A 20,511-nucleotide genomic window follows, 5' to 3' on the forward strand; every position below is an offset into this window, starting at 1 on the left:
GGGCCTTTATTCATGCCCCGGAGGCATGTGAGGCATGTTTTATTATGGATGCGTATGCTTTATTTAACATGTTTTGGACTGTTAAAGAGAAAAACCCACCCACTGCAATAACAACACTTGGAATAGCCAGGACAATTTTTAATATAACTCTTAATATTATTCTAAAAAAACAAAGTCATATACACCTAGGATGCTTTGAGGCTGAGTAAAACACAGGCTAATTTTCATTTTTGGGTTAACTAACCCTTTAAATATTCTGAATATTAAACCGTAGCATGCTGGACCTCAGAATGTATAATTTTTTTAATTTTTTTATTTTAAACCAACAATTTTACTAAATTGCACTGCCATTCAAAAGTTTGAGGGGCCAAGAAGATTTTTTCCCCTGAAATTCAGCAAGGATCAAAATATTCAGTAAATCAACATATTAGAATGATATCTGAAAGATCATGTGACACCGAAAACAATATTACTGTTTTACTGTATTTTTGATCAAATAAATGCAGCCTTGTTGAACATAAGACTTATTTAACCAAACTCTTAAATGACTGTACATTCATATTTTTTTTTTATTATATTTGAAATTAAAATAATTTGAGCATATGCAATGATTCAACTTCCTTGACATGACACAGCTTAACCTTAACATGGCAAACGGACTGAGCTGAATGCAAATCTCTAAAAATCTGGGCATGTAAAATCATCCAGTCACTTCAGCTTATCTCAGACACAAATATTTCATTTCATTGAATCAAAATAAAGAACCACCCAGCTGTCCTTGACCAAATTGCTGAGCATTGTACATATTATCAGAAGAGATGAGGCAAGACTTAAGTGGATGTCAGATAAGCAGCCTTAAGTCTACCTTCTTCAGTGTATGCATAACATAACATCTTGGGTACGTACTGTGTATACAGGGCAAGCAAAAAAAAAAAGCCTGCATTATGCAATGTAAAGTGGATGTATTCAAATCCCATAAGGGATCCTCACAGTAAACGGATACTAATCCATCTGTCTAACTGCACCAGTGAACTCCAACATTCCCCAATGCTGATGTCTTTACAGAGAAATCAAAACTTTTAGATTCAGTCTATACAAGAAATGTCATGCCTATCTAGGCGATTTAATAGGCTCTGCAAATTAAAATACAGTAAGGTAAGATTTTAAATAAGACTACTGAAAAAAGGATGATACTCCTGCTCCATGTTGACGAGATATTTGCAGAAGCACCTGGTCTATCATAAAATATTAAATGAAGATGTGCAGTCCACACTGATCTTTCATCCGTCTTTATCAAATTACATCACAGCTGATAATTCATGGTAGAAGCAACTATAGAAATCCAAAACATGAAGATGCAATAAGACGAAATAAAACGAGACTAAAATGTATTCAAAAAAATTAAAACTTTACCAAAAACCTCTTTTTATTTTCGTCAAAAAAAGGAGACAAATGTTATTGCAGACTGCTCTACATGCCTCTACTACGCAAGCTTTCATGAGTGCGGTTTCCAGATATCAAGAGTTCTAATCCCCGAATCAGAGCTTCGCTGTTACATTGATACATTTTCTGCCCAGTGTTTTGCTTATTTCTGCAATCTGGCAACCATGCGCAAACGCTCTCCGCCACTGCAGATTATCTGAAAAACAAACAAGCTGGAGTTTAGGGATCTAAATGAAAGTGTCACTCAGCCGGTCTGTGTTCTGTCATGAGATCTCAACTATATTGTTTGCGATTGTGATCGCAGAATAAATGCACTTACTCAACCGCTGAAGAAATAGAGCAATAGGCTATTGCAATTTGGAATTACTAGGAATTTCACGGTTATAATATTTTTTGTTTGTTTTAGCTGTTTTTATAATGTAGACAGAGAGATTGCATAAGTCTTTGGCATTAATTTATATAATAAAAAGTCTATAATAAATCAGTACACTAGATAAAATACACCATGTATGTGTCCAGATTCTACTGATTTGTGCACACTGGTGAAAGTGCAATACCTTAAATGCAAAAGTAAATTTCTCAAATGACAACAATCATTACAATTATAATTTTGAACAAAAATGATTTTTTTCATCAGTTTAACCACTACACAGAATGACGAAAATGTGACTAAGATTTCACTGACTAAAATGCTCATACATTTCATTGACTTAAACTTGACTAAACAAAAACAGGACAAGGTTGTCTAAATATGATGTGCATTTGACTAAAATGTACATTTGAGTAAGACTAAGACAAAATTAATACTGTATGGTTAATTAATAAAAATCTTTTTGCTAAAATGTTTTTATTGACTAAAACTACACTAAAATGTTGAGACTTAGTCGACTAAAACTTGACTAAAACGAAAGCGGATAAGGTTGACTAAATATGAAAAAAACTAACAAGGACATTTTAACATGGGACTAAGACGAAGACTAAGATGAACATAGCTGACAAAATTAACACTACCTTAAATATGATGCAATAGCAGAACACCTCTGAAGCTGGGCACAGAAAATTATTGACAGAACTGATGGACTGTGCGTAAGGTTTATTGTTTGGATGTTTTAAATAACACTTATTCTTTGTTAGTTACAGTATTCTTACTCTGAGTATCATAAATGGAGCCTACTGTAATTAATCCTCTTCAGTAACTTCACCAGACGCACAATGAAAATGATTTGCATATTATTTCTATAGAACTTGATTAATGTGCTGAAAAGAGGCTGGAGGGTAGCTTATGATCGCGTTTGAATCTAGGTCATTGGTTGAATCACCCCATTGCTTTCTGAGATTTCTTCAAACTACTGTCTGAATAAAGGCAAGACGACACCTTACCAAAATAGTAATAATAATAATAATAATAATATATTTTAAATATTTAATTAAATAATTTTTAAAGCATATTTATTTATTTACTTATAATTATAATTATAATTAATTCATGTTTAACATTTAACAGTCATAATTTTGAAAATTTAATGTGCCTAGAAACCAAGAATTATCAGACTATCATTAGTCTCTATCATTTATTATCTGCTTTTATTTAAAATATATATATATATTTCAATATAATTTGCCACACACCCATTTACATTCAGCTTTGCCTTTACTTAGCATGCCTTTATTTACTCCAAAAGATATTTCTCTGTCTCTGCTCCCTCTCTCTGAGTAAAACTTTCACTTAAAAGCTTTTTTATGTATTCATTTTCATGCTAGTTTTACTTGGAATCAAAGTTTGCGAGGATCAGTCTTCTCAATACAACAGCAGTATTGGAAGTTGATACTACTATCTTACATGCAGGATCAACCATGCAGCCAGATGGAGACCATAATGTGGTCTAATAGAATTTAAAAATAAAATAAAAAAATAGATTCTCCTTACTGTTGCACCCTACCCAGACAAAGTATGATTAGGCTCTCGCTGTTCTCATTTACTAAGCCCCTAAAGCCCCAACACCTCTCCCATGAGAACAACATAAATATGAAATATTTCCCTCTGCCTACCACTCCAGCTAAAGACTGGCCTGGGTCTCCCCCATCACAATAATGCAGTGGCATCAAAGGATCCTCAAGCAGCCCCTTCATCACCAGAGAGAGCGACACATAAAAAGCTGGGGGTCAGGGGTTAAGCATCCCGTCCCTCGTTAGCATTTTATTCAGACTGATCACTAACAAGCCACTTCCCCCGATGTTATTTTATAGAAGTACAGATGGTGGTTGAAAATATTACCTGTGAATGTTTTTCCATTTAAAAACCGCCATGATAAAATTGCATTTACAGAGCACTATGTGGATTGAAGTCGATATATTGAAGTGTCAGAACCTTGGGAGATAATAGTAATCTTCCGCAGATGTGGTGTAAATCAAATGGATCAAATGTTCATTGATTTTTTTAGATAAATGTGTTTTAAGTACTATGAAAGCCTACTGTAACTTGAAACATGTAACTTTTTGGATATAACGTATACCCATTTCACCTGGATTGCAGTTATTAGAGGAGAGTAAGGCAATCTGTGTCACCCCCAAATAAACATATTTAGAAAGGGTTCATTATCATTTTTTGTCAACATAAATTTTCTTTCAACAACATGAATTGTCAAAGTAAACTTATTCGGGTCTGATATAAACAACACTGTGGAAGAAGCACATCACTGATGCATATAATGCCAGGTCTGAGCAGAAGATTTTGCTTCATTAGGTGAGGCAGTGGTTATTATTTATTATTCATGTTGGTTGCCATGTTAATGGAAAAACAAATCATGCATACAAATTCATATTCTTGCTCTTGAGTAGCTTACATAACTATCAACATGACATAAGTAATAGCATGTGATTGTGGTCATGAAAATTACCAATAATAACAAATAACTAGATTCTGATGAAACTGTGAAAGGTGCTTACCATGGAAGAATTCACTGCCACAATGTCAGATTTTTTCCTATTGACTATGTACGGCAAATGGGCCTCAAAATGCTCCCCCAAGGCAAACCAGTGCTAAGGATTGAATGGGGCTCCAAGGGCCCGAGAAATGGCTGAATGCTCTGGATGGTTCATTGGGTGTGACTAGGCAGTTGGCAGGATGTCAGCTGCTTCTTGTTCTTGTTGAAGAATGAGAAAAAAGTTCATGATGATGAAGAATAAGAAAGAGTAGAAGAATGAGGAGAAAGAATGAAAAGGAAGAAGGAGAATAAGAAGAATGAGGAGAAAGAATGAAACGGAAGAAGGACAATAAGAAGAATGAGGAGAAAGAATGAGAAGAAGGAGGATGAGAAAGATGAGAATAAGGAGGAGGAGGAGAATAAGAAGAATGAGAAAAGGAAAAAAAAAAGGAATAATGAGAAGAGGAAAAATGAGAAAAAGATCATGATGATGATGATGATGAAAATTAAGAAAGAGGAGAAGAACGAGGAGAAAGAATGAAAAGGAAGAAGAAGATGAACAAAAAGAACAAAAAGGAGAAGAATGAGGAGAAAGAAGAGTAAGAGAAGAAAGAAGAATGAGAAGGATGAGGATGAGAAAGATGAGGAGGAGGAGGAAGAAGAGTGAGAAGCAGAAGGAAGAGGTGAAGGAGAAGGGAAACAAACAGACCTGTCTTGCACGTTTAAATACAAAAATGATGAAAAAGCTTTGCAGTAGAAGACAAAACTACATACTGTGTGAACGACCCCTTATCCTGTCAGTTAGTTCACGTTCCAAGGTCCTTGATCACTTCAGTCTAATCTTAACCGCTCAAGCAGCACATTTCAGTACATTGTGGATTGTTTTATGAATCCATCAAAATGTAATCCTTCCTCTGTAAAGAGACCGTTATTGAAGAATGAGGCACAACAGCAAATCTGCAGAGATTGCTGCTTCTCTCATGTGTGAAAGATGAACAGCAGAAAAGTACTGTTGAATACTAAGGGTGGAAAATGCTCATGAAAAACTAAAATATGAAAGGATAAATCAATAAAATCACCCCCTTTCAAGTCAGAAAGAATGTTAATGGATTTGTTACATTATCATGCATATTCAGTTATGGTACAAATGAATTTACAGCAAATATTTTAATAGCAAATACAGCAGACACGCTAATGCCCCGCAGTCCTACTAATAATCTAAAACAGTGCCTGATGGGGTGTATCTGAAGGTTTTTTCAGGTGACATCTCTGTCAGAGCTCAGCCTGAGTCGCTCTCTCTCCTCCTCTTCTGATTTAATGAGTGTTTAGGTTCAGCCTGTTTGCAGCCATCACAGCCATGGTGCTTATGGCATGTTAGAGCTAAACTTCCTCTCCCCCGCTGAGGGGGAAGACAACACCGGATCCACCCAAGTCACCTCCTCATCCAGCATGCAAGGCCTGTCTGCAGCTAATCAGAGGAGACTAGAGTCATTAATTATGTGTGCAGAATGAAACTTCCCCTTTTGCCTTCTCCCATAACAAAATGACAGTAGTTTCCCACTGATCAGATGCGTTACTGTTATATTAGCTGCCTGTCTAGTTATCTCGCAGTTATGTTCTTGTACTCTGACTGGATTGTGGGCGTTGTTTCGGGATTGTTAGTGGGGTCCTGATGAGGCTGCGTGGCGGTGCCGGCCTGTCACGGCTTTGAAAGGAGGGAATGATTTAATTGATCTGATTTTTTATGCATGAATCATGTGGATGAGCCTCACACAGGGGGCAGTCTTAGCAGCCTGGTTTCACAGGAGGATCATTCATCTTCCTTAGAGTGTCATGAGGCCCCTCATCTCAGCATAGGTCAGTTTTTAATCACAGTTTTGAAAAATGTGAAACGAGTAGGTGTGGAAAGATTCAGAGTTGAGGGAGGAGGAGGAGGAAGACGGGTAGGGTAAGAACGATTATAAACCTTATCAGCACGGCTTGTGAATATTAATCAAGAATTGTAATGTTTGCATGGTTGTCAAAAGGTTTTATTAACCTTAGGTTTTATTTTTTTAGGATTTTAAAATCTAAATATCATAGGTTCTAGCATAATGCAATACACAAAACAAAACACAAAAATGTTACATTTATTTATTACATTATATTGCACTGTATTATACATTATTATATCATTGTATATTCTATTATACTTTACTAAGTACAGTATTGTATACTTTAAATGCACATTTATATCTGTAAATTAATGTACAATCACATGCTGAACCATTTGTAAATGTATTTATTACATTAAATTGTATTATATTTTTACTATGTATTATTTCATATTTTTAATTAATGCAATTAATGTTTTCAAATACATGTTTTTTATCTGTAATTAACTGCAGAAATACATGCTGAGCTGTTTACAAACATATTCATTACCTTACATTACACTGTATTATATTATATATTTACTATATATTTTATACTTTTAAATAAATGTAATGAATCTTGCAAGATCACAATACATTTCAAATTCAGTTTTTAATCTGTAATTGAATCCACAAATATGCCATGCTGTTTGCAAATTTTAGTATTAATCACATTATATTATGATTTTTATATTAAATTAAATTATATTATATATTCTATTCATAATATATTACAAATGTTTTTTTTTTGTTGTTGTCATTTTTTTTATTTTTACTTAATGCACAAACATTCTGAGCTGTTTGAATTTGCATAAAAAATGTATTCAAAAACTTACCTTATTAACTTCAGACTGCTTTTCCACAATGCTATATACAATTTCAATAACTACTAACTGTTTTTGATGATTCACAAATACAAGCAGGCTCATTTGTTAAAATGCTCAGTAATCATGGATGAATGGGATTTTATGTGCAAAACAATCAGTGTTATATCACGCCTCAAATGAAACTTGGTCTGGCTTTCTGTATATCAAGACAGACAATTAGATGCACACAGATCTACTGAAGGTTTTGTTCATTGATCAGCATCAGGGAAGCCAAGCAACATATTAGTATTTTTTCAGCATTTAGACAAATACTCATGACCCACGTTTCTTTGAATGAACTCATCATTTGAACCATGTGCCTTTGGAAAAGGTCACGTGTGTCATGAATAATTTTAAGACAGTGTTACAAAACAATAATTACAAAACATAGCTGACGTAGACTAGCACGAAAACATCACTTCCTGGTCTAAACATCACAAAATAATGCCAAGATCACCTCAGAAAACTCAGTGGTGATATCAGAAATAGTTAAGAAAAACCTTCCACAAGAGTTAGTTCCAGCTGGAGGGAGCTTCACTCACATTCTCTGATCCAGACATGCTGTCAGTTTGATGCTTGGCTACACCCAAAGTTTGATGCTTTGGCTTCTTTTGGAACAATTTTCATTGCTGGAGAAGAAATATACAAACTAACTGGTCAATGTTTGTCTGAAACATAAGTTATTTAATATTTACCTCTTGTTTATTGAACTTTATATAAAAAGTTATATCCTCACAGTCGTGTTGTTGGTCTAAATATCAGCATGGCCTAAGGCCAAATCACAGCTATGCTGATAGTGCACTGAGAAGCCCTACTAGCGGATGACCTAGATAGCGACCACCACAGACAAGGCTGGAGAGGGAGGATGCAGAAGCTTTGCAAGTCAATCCCTTTGTAAAGTTTTGATGGAATTCGGTATTACAGGAGAGAAGAGAAGAGCCATCCACAGAATGGCTAGCAGATTGCTGCTAAAGAACCATCACAGACTTGATCAACCTCAGCTGAGTGCCCCACACATCTGTGCTCACTCTCTACATCAACACAATGTTGCACAGTAAAACACAATGAAAAGTGAAGTGCATTGGGATGTATTGTGAATGGCAAAGTGAAACTTGAAGAAAAAAAATATAATAACACCAGCCTACCAACTGATACAGTACCAACTAGTGATGATAAACTACAGCATGTAAACATGTCAGCTGTGTGGACAATATTGATTTCATGCTTCTAAACTATTTTCATGAGCAAAACTTCACTAAGTATTATTCATAGCATGTAAACCCATCCAGTAATCATGAAAAGCTTTGTACTTTGTTAATTTTGATATGAAAAAGTCTGAGATTTCAAATTCTGTCAATTTCCTAACAAAATTCAGTTGAAGCCATATGTGAACCAATCACTTCTTCCTCTTTAATATAGCATGAAATACACATGAATGAAAGTCAAAAGTTATGTTGAAAGAAACAGAACAACTGACTGAAATGTACAGTATCATGTCTCAAAATCACTCAGTGTTTCAGCCACATTAAGATGTTTGTGCTTGTAAACAGTCTCATAATGCTTAACCTCAGGAAAGCCATTCAAAGTCCATAACTCATTAGTCAAATAGAAGAAAAAAAAATAACTCTAGAGAAGAGCATTTTGTTAAAAATATGCACTACATTGTATATTTTAGTATATTTATTATAGTATATTTTTTACTTAACCAGGTGTCTTCATTATATAATGCTCAAATCTGTTATGATAACAGGTTATTATATAGATATTTTAAATGTTTGTTTTTCAATAAGTTGGAGCAGAAACAATTATATCATTAAGAAGTAAATTTAAAATGTCCTATGTGCAATTAAAATGTTTATATAAAGATTGTATTTAAGTGTTGAATTGAATTTATTATTACATCAAATACAGTATATATATTTTTTTTGGCTAAATGAAGTTTAATTTTGGTTTCTGTTTAAGTTAAAAAAATAATAAATTTAAATAATAAAAAAAAAACAATTTCGCTGGTTCATTAGAACCAATATCGCACACCACTAGTTACTGTTAGTAAAAGCAATGAATTACTGTATATTTAAGCTATAGGACCATATCTATTAAATTAAGAACTATTTAATAATAAAACTTAGAACGTAATCAGAGACATATTTCTTCTACAAAATGGAAGAGTGGTTTTCAGTGAAAAAACAATTTCAGTCCAGATTACTGCATTTAGGTTTAACTCAGTTAGTGATATCATTAAACTGGAACACATGAATACATAGCTTGCAGTATACAAGTACAATAAATCTTACTTAAGCAATTCCACAAATAAGCTCCAACTCAAATGTAAGAACACTGGGAATCACAAAAACAGGGTCCACTTCTCACTGGCAAAATCAGCTCAAACAGAAACAACAGCCACATGAGAGGCAAGTGAGTTAGAAACTGAAGAGAAAATCAATCAAGGTTTGACAACATCGAGCAAAACAGTATAATTTTCAAAAAACTGAGTGAAATGTTCAGTCATGCCGAAGTGAATGTTTCCCGTTCACAGTGAATTCCACTGATCATTCGTCATTTTTATAGCCATTGCCAATGTGTATAGTTTGGTCTTGTGTGCATCTACATGCAAATAATAGAGAGTGATGACTCTCAATTGAGCCAAGGATGATGAACGCAAGCAGCTAAGTGGGAAGGAAAATGAAAAGAATCAAAAGCAGAAATGTCAAGGTAGATTCAATGAAGTGACGTGATGGGTGGGCGATAAAGAATGGCTTTGTGTCAGAGCAGATGAAGAGTTATTGAGTTAGTCTCAAAACTAAAATCAACTCAATCAATTAAGAACTCAATACCACAGCTATATGTGTTTTTTGAATAGCTGCATTAGTGTTTGGGACTGAGAAGTGCATTTACTATCAGTTGTAACCCCTTTATATTCAGGTTCATATGGGCTCCCTTTTCGACACTTAATTGAGAGCAATGGGGTGTAAATTATGCACTGTGACTGGAATTATGCACTTTTTTGTTCAGTCTATATTTTATGCTAATACATCAAATTCTGTGATGCTGGTTTAGAATTTTAAAGCAGGTTTAAACTGAACCCTTTAACCACTTTACCCTTAATGTTTAAAATAAAGTGTGGTATCATTGTTTTAAATAAAGTGCGTTATGTATATACAATGGTGGCCACAATTATTAGGACACTAGTATTTTCACCAGCTAAAAAATGGTTTTAAGTCAGTTATTTCTATCTTTTGCTGTAGTGTGTCAGTAGGAAATATCAATTTACATTTCCATACATTCATTTTGTCATTAATTGTAATAATCCAGTGAGATCTGATCTCATCATCATCAGTCTGTCTGGAATCACATGAAGAAACAGAACAAACTGAGACAGACTCAATCCAGAAGAACAAACTGCAAAGCTACAAAAATAATATCATAAACAGATTTTCTTTATCAATTAACTTAGTAGTTTTCAGGTAGCTTTGCAGGAAGGTATAAAAATATGCATGTATTATGTTTTGAATCTTAAATCACTGTACATCACAGCTATTCTGAGAGAGATGTAATTTGCCAACTCAAAAGAGAGAGAAAAAAAAAGAAAGACAACCTATATTGTTAGTAAACTTTTAAATACCATGGTTTCTTTTTTACTTAAATTTACAATCATTTTAGAGATTTAAATTTAACCATTTTTTGGGACGAATTCTTAATTCATGGCCTTAATTCTTCTTTTTTTTTAATTTTATGTATGTATATATGCATGCATGTATGTATTTTTGCAAGTTGTGTGGGCCTCTGTAGATTTAAACAAAAAGACACAGGCCTAACCTTGGATGAGAGAACATCTCCACATAGACTTATTGGCTGTGACTAGATGGCCAGCAAACATAAAACTGAATGAAACTGAATGAGAGTGCATGGTGTCTGCACGCCTGCACATTACATGAGGTGATTAACAACAAACAGAGACCTGGCTGTCATAAATGCTGCTTGGCTCTCAGAAGAATATTTGCATCCCCTTATTTCGCCTTCACTGTAAATAAACAAGACCTGTTGAGATACATGAAATTTATAGACAATATTAAAATCCCTAAGGGAGTTAGTCCAGTTTCAACATGGGTAGTGACATTTTAAAAGACCTCAAACTATACATATGAAGGAGGAGCCTCAGATGCACATTACTCCTAGTTCAAAAATTAACATTATTCAAAAATGAACATTTACTACAAAAGAGCATGAACATAATTCAAAAATAAACATTTACTCAACCTCAAGCTGTTCTAAAACAGTATGACTTTCGTCAGCACAACACAAAAGGATGAAGAATGTTTGGTAACTAAACATTTCTGGTGACCACTGACTTCCATTGTATGGACAAATAACACATTTCTCAAAATATCTTTTGTGTTTTTCAGAAAAAAATAAAGTCATACAGGCTTGGAGTGCCATGAGGGGAAGTTGATTTTTTGAGTTAACTACACTTTTAAGATGTTTTGTGAGGCTTAGTTTGAACTAGGGCTGCACGATATATCGTTTCAGCATCGATATCGCGATGTGCGCATCCACGATAGTCACATCGCAGGATGTGTGATGTTTACAATACTGACCGTTATATTTATACTGATAGTTTTCTTTGCTCACACACAGACACTGTGTCACAAGATGTAACAGCTGTAGTTTGTCTACACTGGACGCAACAAAGCGACCTTTGCAAATCATCTGAACTGCGTGTCAGTACATTCATAAATAGAACGAGCATTAGTTTACGGTCAGGGATTTGTCACGCACCGCATCCAGTGTAGACAATGAGTTCATAGTATTTTGTCGCATCACAACGTGCTGCTCGCATCCAGTGTAGATACAGTGAGAGCCAAGCAGATGTATGTGAATTCTGAATTCCGTTATTTATTTATTTTATTTTTATTTTACATTTGATTATTAAATTTCTGTACCTGAATAATGTTAGACTTACCTGAAAAATATAAAGCACTGTTCATTTCATTTGTATTTTTGTTCTATTATATTTATGCATTAAATAAATATAAATATTACATTTTTATTTATTTTTTAAACTGATTTACACACCTACAAAATCACCCCTTTTCCCCTACAAATAGAGCTATTCAAGTCATCTGGTGATTTTTATATACATATATATCGCAGAAAAACAAAATAGCGCAATGTGAGTTTTTTCCAATATCGTGCAGTCTTAGTTTAAACGTCATGTGAAGATTGTGTTTTGAAAGAGAACTGAACACACATGATTCAGTTAACTCAAAATGAAGAAAGCAAGCAAAGAAAGAATTTTGTTATTAGACCAAATGGTTTAAAAGTCTAAAGCCGAAGAAAATTTTTAGTTTTGCTAAAGGCTCTGATTGAGAGACCCACAAATGAGTCAGGGGACTATTCAGGCCCACCACAATCAGTGTGCCAAATTTGACAACTTTTCTGCAAACGGTTCTGAGGACTGTACAAAAGCAAGAAGAAAAACGAATGGCAACCAAAGCAGCAGGGACACACAACTTCAGTGCTCAGCCCATTGCTATGACAGTAAAAGGCTTTAATTTGGTTTCCTTTATGTTGTGCATCGACATTTGAGTTTTTTTTTTTCGTTTTTTTTTTCGTTTTATCATGAATACAGAGGACAGGAAGATATTGTGCCTCATGCTAAGCTTGCAGAAGCCTGTAAGGAGGCAACGTAGGGGAGAGTTCTTATCTCTGAATGTGAGTGGTACAAATTGGAGAGCGCTCGAGCAAGATGCACAATATCATTGAAATAATGAGGGCTATTTTTTTTTCTTTTCTTTTTTTTGAGAAAGTGGGAATTTAAGCTCCTTAATGCAGAGAAGAGAGATACTGAGGTGGACAATGAAACAGCTAATAATGACAGATACATGCAAAAGCAAAAAAAAAAAAAAAAAAGACTCCCCCCCCCCAAAAAAAAGACTCTCCACAAACACACAGGATACAGTTCAACCTGAAAAAGACAAGGTTCATACTAAGGGCAAATAAAAGCAATAGAGGGCTCCTAAACATCTCAGAAAGACCATCTCAAAAGTGTAATTTTAAAAGAATCACTTCTACATTTTAGGAAACCTAGTATATGTGCACTCTACTATAATCTCAAAAATAAAGGTTTGGCATTGGCATCTATGGATTTAACATCCAAAAGGTTCTTTAGAGTGTAAAAAGGTTCTTTGGAGTATTAAAATGCTCTTCACACTAAGTAAAAAAACGATTTATTTAGGAACTGTTTAATGAAATATACTTTTGGGAACCCAAAATATTTCTTCAATGGCAACCCGTGAAAAACCGACTTTTGGAACCTTTATTTTTAAGTGTGCTTGATCAACCTGATATTCCTTACACTGTTATTTATTCAATCCATTATCTAATCTGACAATGCTTTCATCCTTTAATAAAAATGTACAATACTTCCATGTTTACTGTAAATCCATCTTGCAAACTATGAATAAGACTGCATAACAGTGACACATGCCCGCACGTAAATGTCCTATGGTAGGTACATTAAGGATCATGAACAACATTTAAGAAGATTGTTGCATTTTCTAAAGTAATCTGCTTGTGTTAAAAGTAAATACCAGTGTGCTGTGAGAGTTTCTACATGGTTGCTAAAGTGGTTTTCAATACATTGCTATGTGATTGCTAAGCTGTTCTGGGTAACTGCTTACTAGTACAAGCCAAAACAACCAACACCAAGTCTCAGTTTTCTCTTCAATGTAGATAATAAGGTTTTGGAATAAAGTAGGAGCAATAGTAATAGTGATACTTGAAAAAGCAAACACTGACAAGGGCGAATCTCTCCTTTAGTACAAGTATTTCAAAAAAGGACATAGGACACACCACCCTATTTAGTGAACAGCTGTCAAGTGTAACTTGGCTCTGATTGAAAAAGACGAGTGTGGGTGAATGTGTGTCTGCGTGTGTGTACATAACCATATTTGGGGACAAATCTGTGCCCTGGAGTGAGCCAAATGTGTCAAAGGCTTCTTTTGGGGGCTTTTCCAACAGTAAAAAATGATTTGCAAGTTTTATGTTAGAGTTATGGTTAGGTTACGGTATTTATAACAAGCTGTGTGTGTGTATGTATATATATATATATATATATATATATATATATATATATATATATAAAACAGAAGTCTATGGAATGTCCCCATTTAGATAGCTAAGTGAATGTGTATGTGGGCACTCACTTAGTAAAGGTTGACTATGGTCCATGACCTCTTCCTCCAGACCCGGATTGACACTGCTGCTGCTTCGCTCGCTGGCCAAGCTGGAAGGGTTTTCCATGTGAAAGCTGGATTGAGTTGAACTGGTGATGCTGGACTGCAGGGGGACTTGCACTTGGCCTCCACTTGATTCTGAGTGCACAAAGACATTCACAAAACAAAGTAATAATAAAATAAAATAAAATTCTTAATTCTAAATTCAAAATTAAAATTTAAGCTGAAGATTTATTGAGTCATTATTGTTCATTTTTACAATCCACTTGGGGAACACTAGTAAAACAAAGCTGTTATATAAAGGCAATCTTTTGTTCAAAGTTTGATTTTATTCCAAAAAATAAATTAAAAAAGCGTTAAAACAAACAAACAAAACTAAGCTTCAGGGGGATTTGTGTTTTCTGTAAAATGTGACAGATGGAGTTGTATTAGTCCGTACGAGTTTGTGTGGGTGGGGAGTGTTCGTGCATATTTGGCAGTGAATTTCCAGGAGCTGTGTATTACCAGAATCTCTTCTTTGATTGGTCTCAGACATGAAGGTCTTCCTATCACTGCTGCATTCACTGAGCTCTGCATCACTGCCATCGCTTTCACTTGAGTTAACTTTAGAGACAGAGAGAAAGACAAAGAAAAAAGGTGAGAAAGTGATTAAGGGATACATGAGAGAGTGAAAAAGTACATAAGAAAAAAACAACTGAGGGTGTGATTGAGAATAAAAAGCATAGTGTTGTATATTCACAGGGATACAAAGAGGTCTGTATGAATATTAAAACCAAGCAGCCATAAGCTGCTGCTGTGAAGCTGAAATTCACATGGCCATGAAACTGCACAGCCCAAAACACAGTGTCTGGCACCACTGCACTAAGCAAAACTCTTACGTAGAGACCAAGAGACTGACCACCCTCAAGCTCAATAAAATACAATCCTGCAACACCAGGAGAACATCGTCCATCTGAAAGACTAAAGCACAGTGACATCAAATGCATTCATTCTGAACCAGTCTGTAAAACGGCTCAGGGCAGAGCAAGAAGGTAATTTGGAAAATAAAAAGTAGAACAGAAGCATGGGAACAGAGAGACAATGAAAAAAATGTGTGTGCATCTACAATAATACCATTCTCTTCTCCATTTCTCTGTTTCTTCTTTAATTTTCTGAGCAGAGGCAGGTAAGGATACCGTGAGGAACTTAGAGGCTTCAAGTGGACATGGACCTTTGGCTGTCTTTCCAAAGCCTTCATCATCCCAGCAGCACAAGCTTGCCCCCGATCAGTGGTTTGAGCCCATGCTGAAAATTAATATTTTTATCAGAGAGAGAAAAGGCAAGCTTCGGATCAGCACCATTCTGCCCTCCAATTTTCTGCACCCCATCTGCCATGGTTTCAATCAGAGGATGGAGGATGGAGGTGCAGTACTGTGGTGTGTGTGAGCAAGTCAGAGAGAGACCCGTCTCCTGTCACAGACTGTCTCTCTCATTCTCTATATACCACCCGTCTCTCCAATCTGGGTTGATAAATATGGCTATAAAGCAGCAAATTCTGTCGTCATGCTGAATCACTGTTACACACTCAAAGACACATGGGTTGGTTTGCCTTGATCTATGAACCATAAGAAGACTTTTCTTGTTTTACATGGTCTTTGTGCATGCATATTCATGTTTAGCAGCAAAATTCAGTCCTAAAAATACGTGAGATTTTGGAAGCTAATTTATTTGTGAATTTTTGAAGCTAAATTAAGTATTTTTAAGACAAATCTAGCACATGGATGAAGTGTACATGACACCATGTGTAAAGCTTCAGCTGATTGCCATGTCAAAACGGACCAGAACACAATTTAAAACATTTCTAAAAACACACAAAAAAAGTTGTATCTCTACTAAAAAAAATTTGAAATGGCAATATTTATCAAACCTTGAGGTCCAATCAAAGGTCTGGCTACACAAGACTATTATTAGAGGGTCCACTAGCTTATTTCTCAGCCTAACCAGCTAAAAAACAAACTGGTGAATCAATTATATTACACCAGAATCTAGCTGCCAACATTACTTAACAGCTCCTAGAGTTTCCTGGAAATTATTCAGATAATAGAAAAAAAAAAAAAAAAAAAATCCATTTAAAAAAACCCCACCCTATTTTACAAACTAAAATCTGTGAAAATGCTGAAAATTAGTCTTGACTTCTAGGATATTTCATTTAAACTAACAAAAATTAAATAATACAGCACAGTATTAATATCCCTACTCAGACCCCAGCTGTAACTAAGACACCTACAGACGAATGTAATTTCCCCCAGCCTCCTGATATTCAGAAATGTTCAGTCACATTACTAGCAATGACAGCAGAGACCAGACAACAGAATGAAGAAAAACTAACCTCTGCTAGGGGCCACAGTACTTCAGCTGACAGTACTTCAGCCAACTAAAATGTCACAAGACTTACAGTTAAAGGTCTCAGCAAATATGAAGTGATTGTTTACTTTCTCTCAAACAGAGATAGGAATTCACATGGCCTGAGTCATGAAGCAGACATGTGGAGATGTGGAAATTAATGTGGAATTAATCGCTGTAGGGGTGTAACAGTAGGGGTGGGAATCACCAGAGGCCCCACGGTATTATTAGCATACTTGTGTCACGATACAATATTATTGCAATTTTAAATATATTGCGATATTCTGTGATAAATTGCATTTTACCAACTTTTTCTAACTTCAAATTATGTCCCCAAAGGAAAACTTTGGCAACGTCTGTTTTAACTAAAAAGAAACATTTCTCAGTTTATCTCACTTCAGTTTTATTGCTGCAGTGCAAAATGGGATTGTCAAGCAGACAAACTGAGCAACACTTTTATGAAAACCTGTTAAAAATGTTGTATGCACCTGGCAAACTCCATTATTTGTATTACAGTCTAATCTAGTCCAATTAAAGGGTTAGTTCACACAAAAATGAAAATTAGGCTGTGTTTTACTCACCCCAGATGCATCCTAGGTGTATATGACTTTCTTCTTTCAGACGAATCCATTCAGAGTTATATTAAAAATTGTCTTTGATCTTTCAAGCTGTTTAATGCCACTCAGTGGGTGTTGCATGCATCAGTCTAAAAGAAGTTAAATAAAAAGCACCCATCCATAAATAAAGTGTCTCAAGTGGCTCCGGGGGTGAACAAAGGCCTCCTGTGGCGAATCAATGCGTTTTTGTAAGAAAAATATCCATATTCAAAATGTAATAATCACTTTAATGGCAATTTTCACCTGAGATTCAGAGCCAAATTACATGGGGTTAAAATGACTTTAGAAAGATGACAGCAAAACTGGCATTGCAGAAGATAAAGATGAAGATATCGTATTGCCTTTTTAAATATTTGTATTTTTTTAAATATTAATAATGTTGTTCATTAACCCTCTGAAGTCGATTAACACGTATACGCGTTTTGGGGTATTTTCTCCTGATAACCCCGAAAGAACTTAAATTACACTTTCAGTTTTGATCGTACAGATAAGAGCAATACATCAATCGAATCTGTAAAGGGTCTACTTTTTTTGTATACAGACATAATAACAACAAAACTTTGTGCACTTATAAAATAAAGATAACAAACAAGGAGTGCTGTCTGCAGCCTTTGTCTGCGCTGATCTTCAGATACAAATGCGTCATTAAAATGAACTGTAACTCAGTGAATACTCAACACAGAGACATGAGACAGATATCTAAAGAAAGCCTGACATGTCTACTTTTAAACTAAACAAGTGCTGCCGAAAACAAATATTCTGTGATAAAGTAATCCATATGAAAACAATGCGATGTCCGATTTTCACGTCTCCCTTCATTATCTTCTAATGTGACCACGCCCCCGCACTGAATTTTGAGATTCTAATGTTTCACTGAAGCGCGCGGCTTGAATACGCCCACACAACAGAAGACAACGCAGCGAGACTGTTCTTCAAGTTTTTATTATTTTACTGTTTGCTTCGCGATGAGAGGAATAAGACATAATTCACCCCAAAAAGATGTGATGTGGTTTAGGATTTGAGATTTGGATTTCCTCAGAAAAAAAGAATGAAGCACTTTATTCAGCAGAGATCACAAACATGAGTAAGTCTCTTTTTTTTATTTATATATTTGTACTAGTTTTTCACATAAGGTGTAACATTTTACTAGTTAGACTTTTTCCAAAGACTTTTTTCCAAACTATAATTCCTGACTAAATGTATAATCAAGTGAAATATTATGAAGTTTCAATAACAATATACACTACTATACCATTCAAAAGCTTGATGTAAATAATATAAATGTACCCAATAAATGTAACTGTAACAAATGTAATAAACAATGCTGTTCTTTCAATTTATCCCCCCCTAAAAACCTGAAAAAAATATTCTCAGCTCTTTTCAACATTAATAATAATAATACTAATAATGATAATATAACAATAAATGTTTTTTGTAGAAAATAAGATTGTTAAAAGGATTTCTGAAGGATTGTGTGACTGAGTAATGATGCAAAAAATTCAGTTTGAAAGTCAGCTTTGATTGTTCCTAATAAACTGTTTAACTGCACTCACAAGTGAATATTAAATTATGTTATGGGATAATTAAATATATTCTAAATAAACTACAAACATAAAATTATATACATTTATTTTGTCCTCACATCCTTTCTTGTAACTCATCCCTCTCAGTGACACAGCTGGCTGAATGGCTCATTATGCAGCTCATTATGCAGGCCTTTGTCTTCTCAGGTGTGAATTCATGATAGTTGACGCCTACTCGCATATGACTTTTACCAACAAAAAGTGTCTTAGAAAATTTAAATCAATATATTGTTTTCTGTAAGTGAGTAAACAAGATGATTTTCACATCATTTAGAAAGAAAAATTCCAGGCTACAAGCTCCAGTTCTCAAAAGTCCCGGGAGCCAATGTTCTGTATGTTTTATTGCCTTATTCAAGTGATTTAACATTTTTAGTTTTTCACTAACCACGCATAACATTTTTTTTCTCAAAAACACAATCATGTACATACATGCTGCTCACATATTATTATAGCTCAGTTTGTGCTGATTACAGTGAGATTAGACTTTAGCCATTTAGATATTTATAAGAAACCGAAAAAGCACAAATGTCAGGGCATGACAAAACTTCTCCAGGCCCCAAAAATACCCTTAGACTCCAGAGGGTTAAAGTTAGTTCATAGTTTATTTACATTACATTTAGTCATTTAGCAAACTGCTGAATGCAAACTGCGTACGCTCTTCTGTGTCAGCCGCAATACAAGGATGCGCTGTTTTCTTTCAAATCAAAGCATAAATACACGTAGAAAATGTATCCTTGTGGGCACGGCTGACACAGAAGAGCGTACACAGTTTGTGTTGAGCAGGTGTTTTCCAAAATGGTGCTACAGTGATGTGGGGAGAGACAGAGGAGAAATTGTTGAATGAAGTCTTTATTCTTGTTTTCTTCTCATACAAAAAGTATTCTCGTCACTTCATAATGTTACGGTTGAACCACTGATGGCAGATGGACTATTCTGACGATGTCTTTCATACTTTTCTGGAACTTGACAGTGTATTTTACTTGGCAATCTATGGGACAGTCAAAAGCCTCCCGGTTTTCATCCAAAATATCTTAAACTGTGTTCCGAAGATGAACAAAGCTTTAATGTGTTTGGAACGACATGGGGATAAGTGATTAATGACAAAATTTTCATTTTGGGGTGGAGTATACCTTTAACCTTGTTGCAAATGTTTGTATATCCACCACCTCTCTGGGCTAGAGACTCAGTACTTGGTCAATCTGCTTTGTCTCTCTAGGATGGAGAACCAGGACGAACTGCATCTGTTTTGGTCTCGCTGGATGAAGACTCTAAATGTAGAATATCTCTCTCCTCACAGGCTGGAGGCTCAGAATGTGGTTCTATCTGTTGCTGCCTCACAAGCTGGAGACTCGAGACTTTATATTTGTTACTGCCTCTTCCCGCATGAGCCAGAGGCACAGAACATTGATGTTTCTGTCTCTTGGGATGGGAGACTCAGAACAAGAGTATCTGCTAGTGTCTCACCCTTGCAGGCCGGAGACTCAGAACGGTGTATATTAGGGCTGCACGATAATGGTTAAACTGATAATCACGATTATTTTGATTAAA

The 20,511-nt window shown here is 35.1% G+C and overlaps 1 protein-coding gene across 5 annotated transcripts in view; it reads right to left on the reverse strand.

Moving 5' to 3' along the window:
• LOC109045715 (rabphilin 3A like (without C2 domains)) overlaps positions 1–20,511 on the reverse strand; it is a 281,082-nt gene that overhangs the window by 183,397 nt on the left and 77,174 nt on the right. For all 5 annotated transcript variants that reach the window (XM_042724898.1, XM_042724901.1, XM_042724899.1 and 2 more), the window contains 2 exons: positions 14,886–14,984; positions 14,352–14,519 (listed from right to left, as the gene is read on the reverse strand). In XM_042724898.1, the coding sequence (XP_042580832.1) occupies positions 14,352–14,519; positions 14,886–14,984 (267 nt within the window). The remainder of the gene's footprint in view (positions 1–14,351; positions 14,520–14,885; positions 14,985–20,511) is intronic.

This window comes from Cyprinus carpio, chromosome B5 (genome assembly GCF_018340385.1).
Source record: "Cyprinus carpio isolate SPL01 chromosome B5, ASM1834038v1, whole genome shotgun sequence".
NCBI lineage: Eukaryota > Metazoa > Chordata > Actinopteri > Cypriniformes > Cyprinidae > Cyprinus > Cyprinus carpio.